Below are 21,874 nucleotides of genomic sequence, written 5' to 3'. Positions count from 1 at the left end.
TCATTGCTAAGAAATCTACAAGCAGATGGATCTGGAATTCAACCCTCTGTGAGAAACAAAGGCAAATGAATAAGAAGAACCTGGTGATAAATTTCTCTCAGGTTTTTAATTGGTTTGGCTTTTACATTAGATTTTCATTGAATGCACGCAAATAACCACCAACCTTTTGGGAGCATGCTAAACATTTAAAAATGTATAAAAAGTGCCTAAACTGAGAGGCTGGCCTAAAGATCATTAAAAGTCTCTACCAATCCAGAGAGTACCTACGACAGAAATTCTACAACTTTGCTTTTCTTCTGGCTGCACTTAAAAAAAAAATTGTGGTAAAATACACTGCACAAAATGTACCATACTAACCATTTTTAAGTGTACAGTTTAAATGTTAAGTTTATTCACACTGTTGCGCATCAGATCTCCAGAATTTTTTCTAGAGTTTAGTTTGCATTGCAAAACTAGAACTCTATACTGATTAAACAAGTTCCTATTTCTCCCTTGCCCAACCCCTGGCAACCACCATAACTCATATAAATGAAATCACACGGTGTTTATCTTTTGGTGACTGGCTTATTTCACTTGGCATAATGTCCTCAAGTTTCATCCATGTTTTGGCATGTGTCAGAATTTCCCTTTTTTATGGCTGAATAATACTCCCTTGTATGTAAAGGCCACATTTTGTTTATCCATCCGTCCATCAACAGACACTTAGGATGCTTCCGCTTTGGGCTGCTGTGAGTAACGCCCATGGCGACGAACATAGGTGTACAAATACCTCTTTGAGATCTTGTTATCAGTTCTTCTGGGTGTATGTCCAGAAGCAGAGCTGCTGGACCGTATGATAACTATATTTTTAATTTTTCGAGGAGCCGCCATATTCTTTTCCACGCTGGCTGCACCATTTTACATTCCCCTCAGCAGAGCACAAGGGCCCCAATCTCTCCATTCCCTCGCCAACCCTTGTTATTTTTGTTATCTTTTAAATTTTTAACAGCAGTCATCCTTTCTACAGAGAACAGGGGAAGGAAGTACTCACGTGAGTCTCCACGTCACCAGCCAGGATCCTACTCTTCTTTAAGAACTCAGCCACCATGCTGTTCATCAGCTTGTCAAAGGCTTCCACCGAGGGTGCCACACCTTTCGAAGAAGAGCGTATTTTGTTATTCCCCAGTAGTTCAGGGAAAAGCTGGTACTGCTTTGCCAATATATGGCAGTTTCAATATACAGCAGTTTATGGAAGCTCAATGTGAATCATGTCATTCTTCTATTCGGTAAGTCACTCATTCACTCAGTCAGTACTTACTAAATACTTCTCAACAGCTCAAGAAAACAGTGTGTTCTTATTTTTCAACCTGCTGAGTAAACACTTCCACCTACACAATTTCGTTTAGTTCTCCCGCAGACCCCTGAGGTAAGTAACACTGTCACACTCTGACTGATGAGGACACGGAGATGTAAAGAGACCACGTGACTTGTTAAAAGCATTATACCAAATAAGAGGCAGAGCCAAAAACTGAACCGTGCCTTAGGACTCTAAAGCCAGTGTCCTTTCTTCTACACTGACCTGTCCAGGTGCTATAACTACCTTGCAAATAGTTATCAAAATTATTCAGGACAATTAAAAGGTCAGAATGAACTCTGGGACAAGTAGGAAAAGAAGTTGATTGCACACATTTTGTTCCTTCCTAACTTCCCAGTGGGAGAAATGGCAGTGATGGTGGACTTAAAAATGATTGCTGGGGTAACTGATGGACGATGAATTTTGATCTGCCAAATTACCATAAAAGCTGAAGTGATAATGGCACAACCTGGTGTGTTCATTTTTTTTGTTAGTCTGGGGGAAGGAGGTAATTAGGTTTACTTATTTATTTACTTTTTTTTAAGAGGAGGTACTGGGGATTGAACCCGGGAACACATGCATGCTAAACATGCGCTCTACCACTTTGAGCTATACCCTCCCCCTCAACCTGGTGTGTTCTGCATTTCTTTTCCTTGCCTTTCTTTCCTATTCTTTTTGTTTGCTTTTGTTGAAGTATAGTCAGTTTACAACGTGTCAATTTCTGGTGTACAGCACAATGCTTCAGTCACACATGAATATACATATATTCGTTTTCCTTGCCTTTAATTAACAGAAAAATTTTGTCTAAGTCTTTGACTGCATATCCCTAATACTGAGAAAGATTATTTGAGAAATTTAGTACCACAGGCTATTAAAATTCAAGCCAAAAGTCTAAATCTAGGGTTCTCTTTCTTATACTGGACAGAAACATCCATGCTCATAAACCTGCAGGATAGATCTTCCTTCCTTTTCCCTGATTCCCAGTTGTCCACTTCCACAGGCCCACAGAGTGATGGAAACAGTTGTTTACAGCTCTCTGCACCTACAGTCTAACTTCCAAGCAGGCTATTGAAGCTGAGTTATCCTCGAGTTCAAAGTACAGTGTGTACCAACTTCCAGAACATAAGAAGGGTACAAACCCAAAGGTTTCTTATGGATCCATTTGGAAACAAATAAACCTGTTTGTTGCTGTGGGTCTGAGAAGTCTCTGCTGAGTGTTTAAAGCTGGAGAAAGTTTTAAAAATGTGATGGAGGCCTCCACATAGCAGAAGGTACAATGATAAAAGGGAATATTTTCCAATTTCCTTTCATCACTCAGTTCTGCTCACACCTCCTCCGGGCAGCCTTTAATGACTTGTCTTTCTCCCCAGCCTGCATCCTTTGAGCATCTCTTAATCAAAGCATATGAGGCCCTGAATAGTAATGCATTGAGACCAAAGATTCTGGAGGATTAGGACTGTGTATAATTCATCTTAGATCCCCCTGCACCTAGCACAGGACTTGTCAGTTGGCAGGCATGAAAATATTTCTTCAACTGTTCAGCCAAACTTACCTGATTATCAGGGTGGGGGAAAAACGTATCGTAAAACACATTATGACACCAGTCTCATACGGCAGTTCTTTGATCTGTGCACACTATGGGTGTGTAATGGACTGGCTTCCTTCTAAAAGTTTCTTTTTAAATTAAAAAAAATTTAACTTTAGTTATAACATCATCCTAATGATGATGTTTACATTTAAGGTGAGAGGTTGTCCTTACTGAGTTGTTAAAAACAGAATTTAGAAAATTACCAAAGCTGACTAATTAAAAAGAAATGAAAGCAATATTGTTCAGGATTAAGTAAAACGTTTTAAGGATGGATATCATTCAGACGTTTTACTAATTACCTACTTATTAATTTTCCTTCTTCATTTCAAATAGGATAATAAATTGCTGGCTAAGTTGTTTTAAGAATCCTTACTTTAATAACTGGTTTGGAATAACTTGCTATAATAGAAAATATGTGTTTAAATACTCAAGTAATTTAAATACATGCCTCCCAATTTTGCTTAGCTTATTAATTTTCCCAGGACATTCTTTTTTCATGAAGAAAATACAAAGTGCAGTCTAGTACCTCTGAGTAAGTGAGCCTCAAATTACTTGAGTTTTGTTTTTTTTTTTCCTTTACTCGACATCACTACACAATCTCCTGGGAGTTGGATTTTAACTTTATTTTATATATTCATAGGCTTTATATGTGTGGTCAGCGGTCTCAGAGAAATGTCTCTTGATCATCTGATGCCAAAGGCATAAGGAAACAAAGTTACTGAAGAGAACAGGAAAATATTTTCTTACAAATAAGATTTATTGAATCTCATATGCCAGCTGTATAGTTAACAAAAAGAGGCTTAACATGAAATCATAGATGTGTCTCAGTTGACGTGGAAAAAACTTACAGGCCCCTGGCAGCCTTCCTTTAAACAACACCCCCTTCCAATTCATTCAAAGCATTTTAATTTTCATTATGTTCTGAGGGGAAGGAAAAAACCAGCCTGTGCATTTGAGCTCACACAGTAATTTTTGTCCCAGGGTATGTAATATAAGGCACAGCTCCAAATATGCCTGAAACTCTAGAAGCACCAATGTGGATCCTGCCCGGTGAAAGCTTTTTTTGAAGCCCCCTCTTCCCTAAGGCTTTTCTCAATCCCCAAAAGCCTCACAAAATTCAAAATGGGTCAGATAAGGAGGAAATGCGTGTGAGACAAGAATAGAGTTGCCAGATTAAATACAGATCGCCCAGTTAAATTTGAATTTCAAATAAATAATGAATAAAATTTTAGAATAAGTGTGTAGCATGCAGTATATCCCATGCAGTATTCGGAACACACTTCTACCAAAAAAAAAAAAAAAAAAAATAGAACGCAGTTTATCTGAAATTCTAATTTAACTGGGTGTCCTGTATTTTCATTTGCTAAATCTGCAACCTTAGACAAGAAGCTGGAAAAATTACTGTAGATAACTTAGAGAGTTTGCCGTGCATGGTATCCTTTTAAAGAAGCAGTTAACTTTTTATAGGTTTGATCCCGTAATTAAAAAAAATTTTTTTGAAAAAGGGTGGTATTAGCATATCATTTAAAAAACATATTTGGTTAGGAATAGGCAAAAGCAAAACAATGTGATCTGATCACGTTACACCGAAGTAGTATTTGGCTTCATGTCAGTCTCTCTTCCTTTAAAACTGCAGTTCTTAAATTTAATGACTCATTCTCTTTAAAATTAAAATGTACAGAATAATTCCAATTTACGTTCTAATCAAGAACATTTGTTTCTTTTTGATAATTACTGAGATAATATATAAAGTCACTGCGTGCGAAAGAGCAGTATAAACACTAAAATGAAAGAAAAATAACATTTGGCTCACGGATTATGCTCTTAACAGGCACAGATACAGGTAGTTTTTGTGGATTATAGGTTGAAACTTTTTTCCTTTTCTCTTTTTCAGGGCTTGCTTGCATCTGGTTAACGTCACGGTCACATACAAAGAAAGGAGGAGGGGAGCTGAAGAAAGTCGACAGAAGTCAGTCTTGAGAACTCAATGATGGGGACAAAATTAAGTGACCCACATAGACCAGTGATGACGATAGTTTGCAGCCCTACCTCCGTTGACACCATTAACTTCCCCACAGTCCCCAGGAGGCCGGTGGGACCCTGCAGACAGCAACTCCAGTCGGCCGACTGCCCGCTCCAGTCTTTCCACAAGCCCCTGCATCTCTGCCATTCTGGAAAAACACGGCACAAATGGAGGCCATGTGAGAGTCAGGGAGGATTAGCAAGTTGACACCATTAAACTTAACGGCAGCAAAAGGAAAACAATAATGGCTCGGAATGGCTTTCATTACCTGGAGAGTACTACATGTCAGGAAAGTAGGTGAAATTCAACAAGACATAAAACTCGAGGCAGGAAAAAAACCCAAATTATATTGAGCTTATTTTCTATTCAATTCAATGATGTTTACAAGCCTTGTATGCAATGCACAGATATTCACACTCTTTACCCCATCATCAAGTGTCTCCTCGGATGCTTCTTTGTTCTACGATGTAATTTAGGTCCAGTACTTACTTAAAAGCCCACGAACATACATCTCATAATACTGACAACTCTTCTGCTAATTGGTAACAGTGTATTTCAACTACTTCCCGTAATTCTTGCTGTTAAAGTCTAATTCTCCAGGGGACCCTAAAGCCACTGATAATCCTGGTTTACTCAGTTACCTTAAACCAAAGAGCCCAGCACAGAAGTACGAGAACATCACGCTACATCACTCAGACCATCACCTCTAAGAGTGAACTGTCTTCTACTTATTATAATTTGTTTGTGTCTTTGTTGACAAATTATTTTAAATTACAATTATTCTAAATGGTGGAGGTTTTAATTTAAAATAATAAAAATGGTTATTTCCCTTTGCTGCTGGTTATTTTTAAAGAAAATTTAGTTTTAGGTGGGGTGGGTTTTGGAGAAAAGGATCTTCAGTCACCCAACCCTCCTGGCTGGGGTAAATTGGTTCTGAAGCTGACTAAGGGATTAAGAATAAAAGTGGGGCTCAGTATCTATTCTTCCTGCTTCCAAACAGACCTTAGACAGCTACACTTAGTGTCCGCAGGGCAAATACTTTAAAATTACTGGTCCTGGAATGTAATGTTATTAAGGCCACCTATGATGAATGGAACCCAATCTAATTTGACCAGGTGCATGAGAACCAGCGTATGAGTACCATAACTCTGACCATACCAACCTGACTGCTTTGGGCAAAATCAGGCTGCTGCCCCAGAGAGAGGGAAACATGCCTCATCTTAATCAGTGCCCATAGTCCTCCTCACTCTTCTGAACTTTCCAAGCATCATTCTGAGCCAAAGGCGACTAGTATGTTCCTGCATCACACACAACACTGCCCCAGAGCGTGTGGAAATTTTATATCTCTAAGGTGTGTAAATATTTCCTGTGGCTGCTGGGAACCAGGTAATGCATTTATTTTCTGTATTTTGTATTTCGTGAGTTTTGAGCTTAGGCATAATGACTTGCCACTGCCATTTTTAAAAGCAAGGTTATACGTATCAAAACACATGGATGGCTTTATAATTCTCTGTCCAAATGTCAGATGGTCATCAGATACGGACGGGGGAGTTCATGGTCTGTTTTGGAAAGTCATCTCCTCTGAAACTGCCAGCAGCTACTCTTTCAAAATATGGGGCAGTGTTCTCTGCGCAGCTGAAATCAGCATCTAATCCCAAGAGGATTCAAAATTAGAAGTTTCTCATCTATTCTTTTCCTCTTAACGTCAGAGCTTTTGCTTCCATCGCAATTAAAAAAAAAAAAAGACGAAATTTAACTGAATCCTTTACGTAATCTTACAAGTGAACTGGGTAACCTGTAGGTGGGTGAAGGCCATTTGAGAAATGATAAAAGCCCCTCAAACCTTTTAATAGTTGCCTATCTGTTCACAGTTATCTATGTTCTGTGTTACTCAACGTGCCAAATGTTACCACCATAGGCCTAGCCCATGATAGAAAAAAATGTGTCTGCTTTGTTAGCAAGCTCCCTATCCCCCAACAGAAAAGCACCAGCAGCTCCCAGAGCTGTTCAGAAAGGTCTGGCCCATTTCACATATTGGACTGCTGTCCCTGACTGTGGCTTAATCAGCCTCCTTGACAAGACTCAAACTCCCACTATCTAATAGGGCTCCGTATGTTGAAAGACAACAGGAGTTAGCCCATAAACTGCAGGGCCGGGCAGATTGGTGTGGAATGCAGTCTAAAAGTGAATCAGATGTCACTTCATGTAAAGTCACCATGAGCAGAAGTCCTGCCACAGCCTCTTAAGAGGTCAAAACACAGCTCATGCAAGGAAGCTGGAAAGATGCCTATGGGTTTTAAATTTTAGAACAGTTTCTAGGAGACACGGAAGAACAAATAAAAGAAAGAATACACGAGGATATCAAAAATATACATGCTAGCATTCCCAGGGAAAATGACCGAGTCCAAGACAGCTGTGTCTCACAAAACACACACACACACACACACACACACACTTCTCCCCACATGTGCCCTCAGCTGCTATCCTGGCTCTCAAGAATAAAGGAAGGACAGAGCTGCAGATTCTCCAAATTCTTCCCAGGTAGTTCCATTCGCCTTGGTTTTCCAAAGTGGATTTAGCCAAGTTTGGATGAGGAGGTGGGAGCCAGGAATTAAGAATTAGGCTAAGGAAATGGATAGGGCAGTCAAAGCAAATGTCGAAGCAAGGTCAGGGCGAGGAATGAGTCAGGGCCAGGTGGACGGACAGATGAGTGTGGAGCAGGAAGCCAGCAGAGGAAGAGGGTAAGGCCAGATGGCTGGACAGAAGACAGTCTAAGAATCAGAAGATGAGCAAAGAGAAGCCAGATGCACAGCTGGAGACTCGAGAGACTGGGTTAGAGGATGCACCTCGAACTTGGCCTTCAGACTGTCTAGTCATCCCATTCAAGTAGAAACCAACTTGGAACTGAAGTTCCCCATAAGCTACGGCTTACAGAGGAGAAACACAAACACTCGACCCGAGTTTGAGGGCAGGAGGAATGAAAAAGGGAGAGGAATATAGAATTCCATGACTCTCTTTTTTTAATGTTTTAGGAAATTCTACCTGAGGTTAATCTTAATTCCTTATTTTGTATTAGTTCATGAGTATTTTCTTTTGAGTCTCTTTATAATGGGGACTGTAACTCATCCGTTTTGTCATTTTTTTTTCCTTATCTGAATTTTCCCCTTGCTTTTCATTTAAAGTTTAATTTTCATCTTTATCAAAGAATGCTCAGAATTTAAAGAGTCAATAGTTCTACAAGGCTTATCACAAAAACACAGCAGTCCCCTGACGGCCTCCTTTCATTCTGTCTTGAGAGTCAACCACGTTCAGTTATTTTAGCTGTTTCTTTTAGTAATTACCTCCTTATCTCTAAATAGCGTGTTTATATCTCTACGTCTTGTTTATTTTCTTCAGTTTTAGGCATTACCCATTGCGTTCCCACCAAAAACAGGAGGGTTTACGTTTTCCTTGCCCAACGCCCCCAGCACATTAAATGCATGTTTTCTTTCGTGCCAATAGCGTTCTATCACAATTTTTGGGTGACCGACAATCAGTGTTAACACAACTATGACTACTCCCATCTGAGTCATGAGGTATACTAAGATTGTTTTCCATTTTATGCACAGCCCGTTTCCCTAGAGCCATGTTTTTAGTTTCTCAGTTTTTTGTAGACTTAAATGATTACTCATCTCCGAACTCTTCCCCTAATTGTGTAAGTCTCCTTCCAATAAGGCCAGACATATATGGAATTCTCTTATTTTTTTTTCCCAGAGGCATCTCTTCTGGAGAATCATTCCAGCTCCAAGGATGCACTGCAGGCCTGCTGCACATCTATAACCTGGGATCTGCCCCCACCTTCATTTTAGGGACTTCCCTGCTCTCCCTCTTATGTGGTATCACCTGCTTCTTGGGTTCTATATCCTCTTTCTTGGAATACTTTCTTCTTAACTAGGAAGAATACTGTCTTCTGAAAAAAAGTACATGAAAGGCCAATTTTTTGAGAACTTACAAGTCTGAAAATAATCTATATTTTGCTCTCACATTTGATTGCTGGTTTTGAGACAGGAGGGCAGGGGGCAGAGCACAACCATTAAAAGGCTGACACAGCGATCAGCACCAAGATGGAGGAAGATTCAACTTCCAGGAGACCTTGAGCTTCATTATACACTTATTGAAATACAATAGCTGCTAAATGGCCCTCCCACAGGTGCCATGACAGTTTCAACGCTGACCATAAAAGGTCAAAAGGTGGGTGATGGACCAGTTCCTGGGAATCCCAGCTCCTTCCCCAAAGTAGTTGGAATCATCCTCTCACTTGTCAGCATGTGAAGTTACCGAGCCCACAGAAACTAACAACTCGCACATCTTGTGGCCGATCTCATTTTTCCTACCAGACCCCACGCTCCGAGGCTGTTGCTCTCCCTTCTCAGTAGACAGCCCACATTCTGCCTATGGCATGTGTGTCTCCTAGGCCCCTCGGCCTTTCTCTCGCCTTTTGAGGCAGCCCACACTCTATGGAGTGTGTATCTCTCTGAATAAACCTACCTTTACTCTACTATGGCTCACTCTTGCATTCTTTCTTGCACGAAGCCAAGGACCCTCATTTGGTGGGGCACATCCCAGGGACTCGTCTGAGACCTGGGACACGGCCGTCCTATCACACCCCTCATTTTTTTCTGTATCAGTTTGGCTGAGTGCAGAATTCCATGCTGGAAGTTTTCTTCACAATTTTAAAGGCATCACTCCATTTTCTTCCAGCTCCCCAGGCTGCTATTAAGAAGTCCAAAGCCATTTTGATTCTTCATCCTTTGGATGTAACCTGTGTTCTCTTCTCCAGAGGAAGTTTTTGGGATCTTATCTGTCTCCAGTGTTTTGAACTCTCGTGATGATGTGTTTTGTGGTTAAGCAAATATTTTCTTTATAAATGATTTTTAAGAGGTGTAAAAAAGATTGAATGGGCAATTGGATATTGTTTGTCTCTGGGTGAGTTTATATAAAACAAGTTTGTTTGTTTTCAAATAAAGAAGTTAGCATTGTAAATATTTAAGCAATTCAAACTTCTCTCACACCAACTGCATACATTTATAAAAACTTCATATACTTTAATAAGACTATAGCCAATCAGTATTTTCTCATATACTGTCTTGGAATAAAAGGTGTTCTGGAGACAATTTCCTAGGAGAAGAGGTAGCTGTCATCGTTTTAATTTTTTTTTTTTCTTCACTGATCATCTTATCAAACCCATCATTAAAGTGCAGATATTTAATTCCTAACACTGTCCAGTTTTATGTCAAATGTCCAATGTTATGCCAAAAGTACAATGACTACACTTAAAGACGAAAAGAAACATTATTTCTATCCTTTTTCAAAACAGTTTCCAGGAATGGAGAGTTCCCCACACTTTCAAACATTTTATAAGGTCTCAATTGTTTTGCCCATCTTTAACAGGGGTAGTATGGAGTGGCCCTGGCTTTGGAATCATTAGCTGGGAGACATTGGGAAAAGAGCTTAATTTTGTTTGCTTTCGTTACTATCTGTATATTGGATTGCTATAAACATGCATATAAAGGCATAAAAAGTCTGGCACGCGGTGTGACAAACATGTTAGCTACTGTTAGGAAGACACCCCATCCCGTAACGCTCTCACAGGAACAGTTAGATCTACATCCAGCCTTTGTGTACGCGAAATGCTGGCCAGTCATCTAGAAGACCTGACCGATGGCAATGGCTAGCTGAAAACTTCAGGGCAGTACCCTGTTGTTATTATTTTCTCAACATTTCACTTTCCTCTGTCTGTATACTTACTCTTCCAATATCTCTGAGAGAGGTTTTCTCAAGTCCCTGTGTAATGGTTACTCTAAAATAAATATTTTGCTAGGTGATTAGTAATTTTGTAGTCACAAAGTTTCAGCCCTAAACATTTTAATAATGACTCTTTTGCTTTTAAACAGTCCTCTGAGGAGGACACAAGCACAATCTCCATGCAATCATTTTTGGAAGGTAACACTCCTTCATCCTTCATATTTTCTCACCCAAGCCATCCTAGGCTCGGTGGTAAGGGGTCTGCTAAGGCCCTGAGTACTCATTCAAACCAGCTATAAAAAGCAACTTTCACAGCTGCTTTGAAAATTGACACCCCTTGGCACAGAGTAAGTGGTGATAAGCCCAGAATAACAGCCTATTTGTCTGTATTACACACTTGGTATCTCCAAGACATACCGCACAGTTAAAATACTGCCTCCTGCCATCTTTCCTGCTAGCACATGGGCACCTTGCCTCCCAAGGAGACCAGTCCGAGCTTTTATTGTGCTGAGGTTGTAGCTGACTTTCTTTGTATCTCCCACTGAGTCTGCATGCTGCTGAGTACATGGAGACTTCTATAAATATTTTTTGATTGACTAATTAATTGGCTACCCCTCACTCCCTTTCCCTTGCCTGCCCACTCACTGGCATAATCCTGGATCAGGCAAAAAGCCAGATTTCCACAGGAGAAATTTCCATTTAAAAGGAGATACTAGATTAGTTTTTCCCACTTAGAACCACTGTGGCTTTCTCCTGTGATTCGGCTAATGTGAGCCTTTGGGCTTCCCATACTCTCTTTTCTTTAGGATTTCAAAAATTTTTTAATTGAAGTATAGTCAGTTACAATGTGTCAATTTCTGGTGTACAGCATAATGTCCCAGTCATGTATGTATGTATGTGTATATATATATATATACACACACATACACACACACACACATATTTGTTTCATATTCTTTTTCATTAGAGGTTATTACAAAATATTGAATATAGTTTCCTGTGCTATACAGAAGAAATTTATTTTTTATCTATTTTTAAATATAGTGGCTAACATCTACAAATCTCAAACTCCCAAATTTATTCTTTCCCACTCCCTTTCCCCCTGTAACCATAAGATTGTTTACTGCATCTGCAAGTCTGTTTCTGTTTTGTAGGTGAGTTCATTAGTGTTCTTTTTTTCTTTCCTTTTCTTTTTTAGATTCCACATATGAGAGATATCATATGGTATTTTTCTTTCTCTTTCTTACTTACTTCACTTAGAATGACAATCTCCATGTCCATCCATGTTGCTGCAAATGGCATTATTTTATTCTTTTTTATGGCTGAGTAGTATTCCATTGTATCAATGTACCACAACTTCTTTATCCAGTCATCTGTTGATGGATATTTAAGTTGCTGCCATGTCTTGACTATTGTAAATAGTGCTGCTATGAACACTGCGGTGCATGTATCTTTTTGAATTAGAGTTCCCTCCAGATATATGCCCAGAAGTGGGATTGCTGGATCATATGGTATGTCTATTTTTAGTTTTTTAAGGGATCTCCATATTGTTTTCCATAATGGCTGTACCAAACTACATTCCCAACAAGAGTGTGGGAGGGTTCCCTTTTCTCCACACCCTCTCCAGCATTTACCATTTGTACACTTTTAAATGATGGCTATTCTGACTGGTGTGAGGTGATACCTCATTGTAGTTTTGATTTGCATTTCACTGATAATTAGTGATATTGAGCATTTTCTCATGTGCCTATTGGCCATTTTTCTTCATTGGAAAATTGCTTGTTTAGGTCTTCTGCCCATTTTTGGATTGGATTGTTTGTTATTTTTGTTATTAAATTGTATGAGCTGTTTATATATTCTGGAAATTAAGCTCCTCTCAGCAGCATCATTTGCAAATATTTTTTCCCATTCCATAGGTTGTCTTTTTATTTTGTTTATGGTCTCCTTTGCTGTGCAAAAGCTTGTAAGTTTAATTAGGTCCTATTTATTTATTTTTGCTTTTATTTCTATTGCCTGAGTAGTTTGCCCTAGGAGAATACTGCTAATGCCATGTCTCTCTGGAATAACAAAGGTACTAGGTTTGCTGAAATTCCTTCTAATCTCAAAACTCTGGCATTCACTGTAGGATTTATAGACAACTGAATAACAGATCCAGCAACTCTCTTAAAAGAAAAACTCTAAGAATCAGTTCTTAAACGGTGGGCCTGTTTCATGTATGAACATTTTCAACACGTGCAACTGTGATCATTTGATTTAAAATAGCCAGGTGATGACGGATTTGGCCCAAGAGCTCCCCGCCAACCTTTTTTTGCTTCTTCACATGTCTCCAGCCTCCTGGGTCTGCTTTCATTCTTGACTTTGATTTATTACTTGTGACAAAATCAGAGTTTTCAAATAGAGCTGTGGACTGCCCAAAGACTAGAGGTTCTTCTTTGCTCTTTGGACCTGGGAGCCCAAAGTAAAGAGGAAACAGAGAGAGAGAAGAAAGCAGAAAGAAAAGAACGGCGGGATGTGCGGAGAACAGGGGAGAGGGGATGAGGGAAGGGGAGCCGCTACCAGTGACGGAACAGTAGCCTCAGAAGGAACTACAGCCTGTCCCTAAACTGTGTTCAAAACACAAAAAGCAACTCCCTGACTTTGGAGGTTGAACAACAGCAGGGGAGCGGAGGAGGGCAATCTAAACTTGAAAAAAGGATCCATTTCTGGGTTTCTTCCTCTTTTCCCTTCAGAGTTGACCTGAGATCGGAACTGCACAGGGGGTGCAGGCAGCAAACTCTGAGGGAACCTCCTGTTTTTGGCCAGAGGACTTGGAAAGGAGGCTCTGACAAGTGGTAGAATGTGAAGGAGAGTCCGGGTTGTTTTTGGTTTTTTTCTTTCTCCCAAGGGTGGCTGCAGTCACAGAACTGCCTGGCAGAGCAGTAAGCAGCACAGGCAGCTAAAATTTCCCCAAGAAAACCCTGGTCTTACTGCCAGAAGAGCAGGGAAAGGGGCTTTTGTGACCCAAGGAGTATAGGCAGAATCCCTGTCATTTCTCCCTCTTATTTTTCCCTCAGTGCTTTGCCCTGAGGATGGCCCCCATGTTGGGGAACCATACTGCAGCAGCGTGAGCAGCTAAAACCTCAAGAGAAACCCAGTCTTTCTGGCCAGAAGACTAGGAGAAAAAAAGGCTCATAGGGGCAGAAGACTGAGGGAGGGATCCCGGAGAGAAGACAGCTGATGAAGGGGGTCTCTTGATGTTGTGCATGAACCAGTGGGAACCCCAGTTGTGCCCCTGAGCTGTGTATGTGTGGGACAGATCCAAAGGCTTTGAGAACTGCACTAGGATATGTAAGTTCTGCTCAAGTCCCACTACTCAGCTCCCAGACTAACCCCTAAATAGTGCTTCTGGGGGACCCAGCATCAGCAGAGCAAAGGCTTGAAAAAATGAACTAATATTGGAACCACTGCCCACAGGATGCAAGACAGAACTGGGCTGACTCTCTGATAAAAACAAAATTTGAGCATTTCAAAAGGACTCAGAATCTCACAACATGATACTCAAAAAGTCCATAATTCAATCAAAAATATTTGACATGCAAGAGACCGGGGGAAATGTGACCAATACTCAAGGAAAAAGACTATTAACACATACCAACCCCAAGACGACACAGATGTTGGAATTATCACATAGATTTACAGGAGCTGTTTTAACTATGCTCTAGAAAATAAAGGTAAACATTCTAGAAATGAGTGGAAAGATAGACATTCTCAGCAGAGACATAGAACCTAAAAAAAAGAAACAAGTGAAAATTTTAGAACTGAAAACTGCAATAACAGGTAAAAAATGCACTGGATGGGCTCAGTAGCGGAATGGAGATGACAAAGGGAATGCCAATAAATCTGATGATACAGATAACCTGCAGAACAGAGAGAAAAAAGGTTGAACAAAAAAGTGAACAAAGCCTAAAAAGCCTGTGGGACAATGTTAAAAGGTTTAATATTTGTATCATTAGAACCCCAGGAGAGGACAAAGTGACTGAGGTAGGAAACATACTTGAAGAAAAAATGAGGAGGAAAAAAAAAAAGAAAGAATAGCCAAAAACTTCCCAAACTTGGTGAAAACTATACATTCACAGATCCAAACAGTGCCATCTGTCTGGTTATTACACATATACACACACCCACATGTAGTGCCTTACAGTGAGTGCCTCGGAGGGGAGAAGAGGAAAGATGAGTGAAGTGAAGATATAACTGCCTAAAACGAAAGAAACAAACGAACTGTGATGGGTTATTATTCTCTTTGGGGAGACATCACAAGTATCAAGAACCTGAGTTCTTGAATGCCTTCTCTAAATCCAGCAGAACAAGGAATCACTATGTCAATCAATACATTGGTTCATTTATCAAGGGCAAAACTTGCAGAAATGGTTTGCCACATCACAGACTCTTGATTTTTGGTCAGAAAACAGACACAGGATAAACTACAAAGGGATTTTCAAATTCTTACTTGAATACATCCTAAAAGAATTTCATAAAACTGTCTTGCACATTTTTAGGTTGGCATGTAACAACTTTCACCAAAATGTGAGTTGTTGTGAAGTGCAGCACTCTGTACTGACAGGTAAACGTGAAACTACTTTATCACTTGTTGAAATATATCCACTGAAATCCATCATCATTCATTTTAAAAGAATACATAAACAGGCTACTTTTTGACAATCACAAATTCTGTACGATTATATTTTTTCCTTGAATTTATATTTCCATTCTTCTTGCTTTGCAGGAGTTTATCCTAGCTTTATGCTTTAACATTCTTTATTCACTACCTTATTATACTTTTCTGCATCAAAAGAATATATATGTATGTGTGTATATATATATAAAAATTTAAATTCAAGGGTTAAAAAATGCTCTTCTGATTGTTACCATTGTAACTCTTATTAGAATAAAGTCATCAAAACAACAAAAATATTACAAACATTGACAGATAATTACTAAGTGTAAATAAAAGCATTTTTATTGGAAAACGCTCTCTTTTGTTCTTCAATTATTTCATGCATATGTGGCTGAGTATATTTATTGCTAGAATGAGTCAGGGTTAAAGATTAATGTGATTCTCAATTTCTGTTTTTATCAATATAAATGCTGAGAAACTGTTCACACAAATGAGGAGAGGAGAAAGGATGAAATTTTGTAATAGAAATGTCATTCATTTCTTTAAAATTCTTCTGAGTTATATACTAAACATTTCATGGTGACTAAATATCCAAATTAATTTAATCATCAATGTAAGGAAGAAGCGGGGACGATGGAAATTTAGTGAGTAGCCTAACTACTCATCCATCTGGGTTTTCTCTGCCATTTGTTGTCCACGACTCGGCTATTTTACAACTCTGTAGCGATAGAAGTGAACTTGTAGAAAACTGATAGTAAAGCAAGGAAATAATTGTGAATGTAAATAAAATTTATTCCGTGGAAGGGTCAATGGACTTACCTCTTCCACTGTGGAAGAAGCCAGTTCACACCTATTAAGCAAATTCATTTTGGCATTCCCGTCAATGTCTCCCTTGAACTGATTTAAGACCTTTCTGGCTCTCTCATTTTTTAATAAGTTTTTTAAATGTTCATTTTTTTATACGTATGAGAATCATGGTTTCGTCTTTTAAAATTTATCCTTTAACATCAGTTTATAATTTGATTAGATTGACCTTCAGTTGTTTACTTGTTTGTTTGTTTGAACAAAGATTTAGAAAACTGAAGACTTGTAAGAGTATCTCTGCCCAGGTATTAGAATTATTCACTTGTGTTACCCCTACAACTGGTATTCTGAAATATCCCCCATTTTTGCCCTCTCCATCCCCTAGGTTTTTACAACCTCGGGCAGTGCGTCTTAGTAAAATGGGTAAGAGATAAGCCTTTTAGTAAAATGGACTAGTAAGATGGGTTAGAGAAAGGCCTTTATTATGTAAAGAGAAAGGTGATTAAGGAAAAGGAGGTGTGAAAGGGAATCTGCACCCCTGTTATAAATCCATTCTCTAGAAGTCAGTCTTAGGTAAAAAGCACTTATGAAAGATGAAGATTTATAAACTTATCTTCTCCAAACACTCACGTGCATGGATCTTACAGAAGTCTTTGTGTATAGTAAACGTACCCAGTTTGAAAACTTCCAGACAAAAGCTAGAAGCATAAAAATGAGCCTCATCCCTAATTCAGTATTACCTAGGGACTCATTTGCATTAACAAACCTCTTTTTTAAAGTTTTCAGTTACTGAAGAACTTTAGAAAATTGTCCACCTTCCACTCATAAGAGGCACTGAGAAAGGAATCCTACTGAAGGGAGAGGCCATCGGAAGCAGGAAGAAGAGGGAAAGGAGAGTGTCCACGCAGCGGGGACTCTGCACAGCCAGCGGTACCGTGAGAGTACTAAGAAACAAGTAAGAATGGAAACGGAGCAGGAGGAGTCAATATTCAAACTTTACAAATTTTGCCTAAATACCTGAGAACCTGCATTATACCCCTGGAAACCTCTAGCCACAGCTTTTATCACGCTAGAAAGTGAGGCCAAGCAACCAATTAAATGGACATTTCCATCAACCTACTCACTATGCCAGCTATCTGAGCTTCCTGCCACTGGACAGAGGTGAGCAGAGGTACCAGGCAGTATTCATTAGACGGAAAGATCACCCTTACAACACACTAATCCCTTACCTACACACTCCGGGCAATACACAGGCTTCTAAACCAAGACGGCAGAAAATGGACATCCCCAGCTATGTGTCACATTATAGTCAGACTGAACTATACATCTACCACCCAGAAGTCTATTTTACCTGGTTCTGGAAAACTCGACTGGCCAGTTTATTAGTGTGTCCAGTCTGTTGCCTTAGATTAAAATAATCAGTTCATCTGATAGGAATTCAGCGAGTCTTCCTCAAATAAAACTAAGTAGAAACCAGGTTGGAACGAATGATGAAAACCACCTAAGTCGCTCCTTTGAGACCTATGTTCACAGTTTCATGGTCTTTATATCTTCCTTCACTGCTATTTACCTTCACTCCTGCAGTGATTTGCACTGTGCTGGTCATACAACAGTCACTCATAATGGGGGAATGAATAAATAATCAATGGATCCCAGAGTTTCTCTGGATCTCCGTGGACTGATGCCAAGTAGTAATGGTTATTTTCTCATTAAAGTGTGCACAAATATGGACACAAGGCAGCCAGTGTTGTCTATGTACTTCAAGGTCTGTCTTTGGTGTCTGCAGCATCCAGCTTCTCCAGGAACCATCCTCCTTTTCAGTACTACCATTTAGACCACCTCACTTCGGCTTTCAGAATCCCAGAACCCTACTGCTCTTTAATACCCCTTTCTGTCAAAACAAGAATGATTTTACATTAGACTTTTGTATCACAGAATGGCCTTTAAATTCTGACAAGCTGGGGGTCATCAGGAACCTCGAAGGTTACGTAATTCATCTATTCATCAGACAGAGGTGAAATTTTAATTAGGGACGACTGCACCTTCTCCACTCAGCTAAGTGGTCAATGAGAAGCAAGGATTATTAGATGTGTCACTAACCAGACAGGGCAGATGAAGATCACATCCATAATAACTGAAAGTTCTTGTTTTAGACAACTTCCATGTCCCTTCCATGTAGGGCTGTATAATGAAAGGGAAACCATCTTATTATATATAACTTCTCAGTAAAAGAAGATATGTTTTCCGTAAGTGGGAAAGGGGTCTAGTTTAGAAAAACAAAACGAGATGGAATTCCCCTGGATATAAAGTTCATTTAAAAAAAAAAAAACAAATATTGCATGATTTCACTTATTTGAGGCATCTAGAATAGGCAAATTCATAGAGACAGAAAGTTGAATGGTGGTTGCGAAGGGCTGGAGGAAGAGGGAAATGGAGGTTTGTCGTTAATGGGTACAGAGGTTCAGCTGAAAGTATGAAAAAGTTCTGGAGATGGATGATGCTGATGGCTGAACAACTTTGCGATTGCACCTAATGTCATTGACTTCTATGTTAAAATGGTAACTTTTATGTCAATTAAAAAATTTTTAAGAAACTATTACATTTTTTTAATTCTAAAAAATTTAAAAACATTTTTTAACTATAAAAAAAATCTTATAATGGCCTGTTCTGATCTTAGGGTGCTTGCCCCCTTCCTAAGTACAAGTAGAAATCTCCTGAATGAACTGCCAAAGCTCACAGCCTGAATCAGGGCAGAACCAGAAAGAGCCCAATGCTAAAATGCCAGATTTCCAATTGGTTTATTGTTACCAGAATAACCAAACTAAATCATGTTAGAAATACTGAACTACTCAGCAGTATACATATACAAGGAAAATGTTAAGTGAAATTTATACCATGTTTACTGTCTCTTTGATTTAAAAGTTGTCCTCTGTCCCATCCTAAAACCAGGTGATATCAGGGGCTGAAGATGCTCATATGCGATTGGAGTAAGTGGATTTCAGCTGTAAAATTTTAGAATAGCGTTTTTTTCATACTTATTAAGACATGAGAAAATAGATACTACAATTAGAATTTAAATAGGAGGAGAAGTCAGGATCTCAGTTCTAACCACTTAGTTTGGGGGAATGAGTAAGTTGAGGATATATCATTAGTGTATAAGTCAAAAGGAGAATCATCCTCTTTATTTTGGTCATTAAAATACATCTCCAGGGGAAGGTGTAGCTCAGTGGTAGAGTGCATGCTTGGCACACACAAGGTCCTGGGTTCAATCCCCAGTACCTCCATAAAATAAATAAACTAATAAAATAAATAAATAAACCTAATCTCCCTAAATAAATAAACAAAAATACATTGCACATTCATATTCACACACACACACACACGTGTGCCAAGACACATGGAAAAGAGTGTTCAAAAAGAGTGTCCACAGGAACCAACTCTAATGCCCATCAATAAGAGAATGGATAAATAAACCGTATATTTGCCAACATATAATATATAGTTACACACAACAATATGGATAATTCTTTAAAACTTAATTTTAAGATATTTAAAAGTGAGACGATTATATACACCCTTTTTATGAACTGAAAAAAAAAAGCTAACCTAAACAGTATTGTTCAGGAATACATACATATGTCATAAAACTATTTGACAATAAAATCAGGGAATGGTTAACACAAAATCCAGGATTGAGGGGGCATAGGGAATGACATAGGAGAAGAGCAAAAGAAAGATACAACAGTATAGGCAACAATCTAATTCTTTTTTTTCCCCCTTATCTTGTTTATTTTTTTAACAGCTTTATTGAGATACAACTCACATATGATATAATTCATCCCATCTGAAGTGTACAAACCAAACAATCCAATGATGTTCAAAACCATCACCAGTCAATTTTAGAACGTTTCTGTCAGCTCAAAAAGAACACTGTACCCTTCAACTATCACCTACCCACTTCACCAACTCCCATTCCTAAGCAACCACTAATCTGCTTTCTTTCTCTATAGATTGCCTTGTTCTGGACATTGTCATACCCCTTTTGGGACGAGCATCTTTCACTTACAATAAGGTTTTCAAGGGTCATACATGTTGTCCATTTCACTCTCTTTTATGGCCAAATAATATCCCACTGTGTGGATATAGCACATTTTATTTATCCATTCAGCAGCTGATGGACATTTGGGTTGTTTCTACTTTTTGGTTGCTATGAATGGTGCTGATATAAACATTTGTGCATAGATTTTTGTGTGGACATATGCTTTCACTTCTCTTGGATGTATACACTTAGAATGAAACTGCTGTATCACATGGTAACTCTACGTTTAACTTTTGAGGAACTGCCAAGTTGTTTTCCAAAGCAGGTGCACCATTTAATATTCCCACCAGCAACGTATAAGGGTTCCAATTGCTTCATTGTCCTCACAAACACTTGTTATCTGACTTTTTCATTCTAGACATCCTGGGTGTGAAGTGGTATCTCACTGTGGTTTTGATTTGCATTTGTCTGATGAATAATGATGTTGAGCATTTTTTCATGTGCTTATTGGCCACTTATATATCTTCTTTGGAGAAATATCCATTCAGACCCATTTTCATAATGGGTCATTTATCTGTTTATTATTGAGTTGTAAGAACTCTGTATATTTTGAATACAAGTTCCTTATCAGGTACAGGATTTTAAAATATTTTCTCCCATTTTGTGGGTTCCTTTTTCACAATTATCTAGTCCTTAAGCCTTAGTTTTTAAAGCCGTGACAAGGTTACAGGTGGTCATTTGAATATGTTTATAGTTTACATAAACCTAGCATATTATTTTCTGTATAATCTATTACATAATGATTGAATTAAAAACAAAACCTCATGCATAAAGATATCTGTTAGGAAATATTCAACACAAAACAAAACACTCTAATGCCTAAAATAAGTTAATGCTACTCTTAAAGGCATTTAACTTAACTCCTGGGTATGACTTAAGGCACTCAGAGAATCTGGCCCATTAATACTCTCAAAAGGTTCCTCTCCAAACTCAATCACATGGTAGGTAGGTGTAGCAAACTAATACCAACAGGACAAACCTGCCCCCTCTCCCCTCCTGTTTTTGTATCACCCTTCCTCTCCAAGCTAAAAATGAACTTTACATCTTTAATGCCTGAAAAAAAGAAGACTATTTCATTACTGGTGAAAATTAAGTGACCTTCCAATTTCAGTGACTGTGAGTAAAGTGAAATACGGCCATACCATCCCTTTGGGCATTGTCTACGGCTGCTTTTAAGCTATAACAGCACGGATGAACAGTTACTACAGAGATTACACAGTCAGCAAAGCCTACAGGTTTACTATCCAGCCCTTTACTCAAAAAGCTTGCCAAACCTTCCCTTATATCAACATGGCAAATTACTTCTCACTCCTACAATTAGCAGCAAAATCTATTTCCTATTAGCCAAGCCCACCTTGACAGTCACTCTTATGATTTCTCACAGTCAATTTCTTCTCTTTAATAAATATGATACCTCAATTCTAATTTTATTAAGGATTTTTAGATTTGGGGATCACAGAGTAAAATAGTGTAGTATCTTTAAAAAGTCATGATCTAGCCATACTCAAAACTATCGGGTGAATCATTTTAACAAACTTTTATCACCTGCTCATTGCATGCTGTGAGTCAAATACTCCTGGGCGCAGTAA

The 21,874-nt window shown here is 38.8% G+C and overlaps 1 protein-coding gene across 2 annotated transcripts in view; it reads right to left on the bottom strand.

Annotated features, from left to right (window-relative positions):
* CAP2 (cyclase associated actin cytoskeleton regulatory protein 2) overlaps positions 1-21,874 on the bottom strand; it is a 138,639-nt gene that overhangs the window by 90,833 nt on the left and 25,932 nt on the right. For both annotated transcript variants that reach the window (XM_064476228.1, XM_031435163.2), the window contains exons 2-3: positions 4,971-5,092; positions 1,031-1,131 (exon numbers count right to left, since the gene is read on the bottom strand). In XM_064476228.1, the coding sequence (XP_064332298.1) occupies positions 1,031-1,131; positions 4,971-5,091 (222 nt within the window). In that variant the 5' untranslated portion in view covers position 5,092. The remainder of the gene's footprint in view (positions 1-1,030; positions 1,132-4,970; positions 5,093-21,874) is intronic.

The sequence above is a fragment of the Camelus dromedarius genome, chromosome 19, assembly GCF_036321535.1.
Source record: "Camelus dromedarius isolate mCamDro1 chromosome 19, mCamDro1.pat, whole genome shotgun sequence".
Lineage (NCBI taxonomy): Eukaryota > Metazoa > Chordata > Mammalia > Artiodactyla > Camelidae > Camelus > Camelus dromedarius.
Note: the sequence above shows the minus strand (reverse complement) of the source record. Positions and strands in the feature narration are given on the sequence as shown.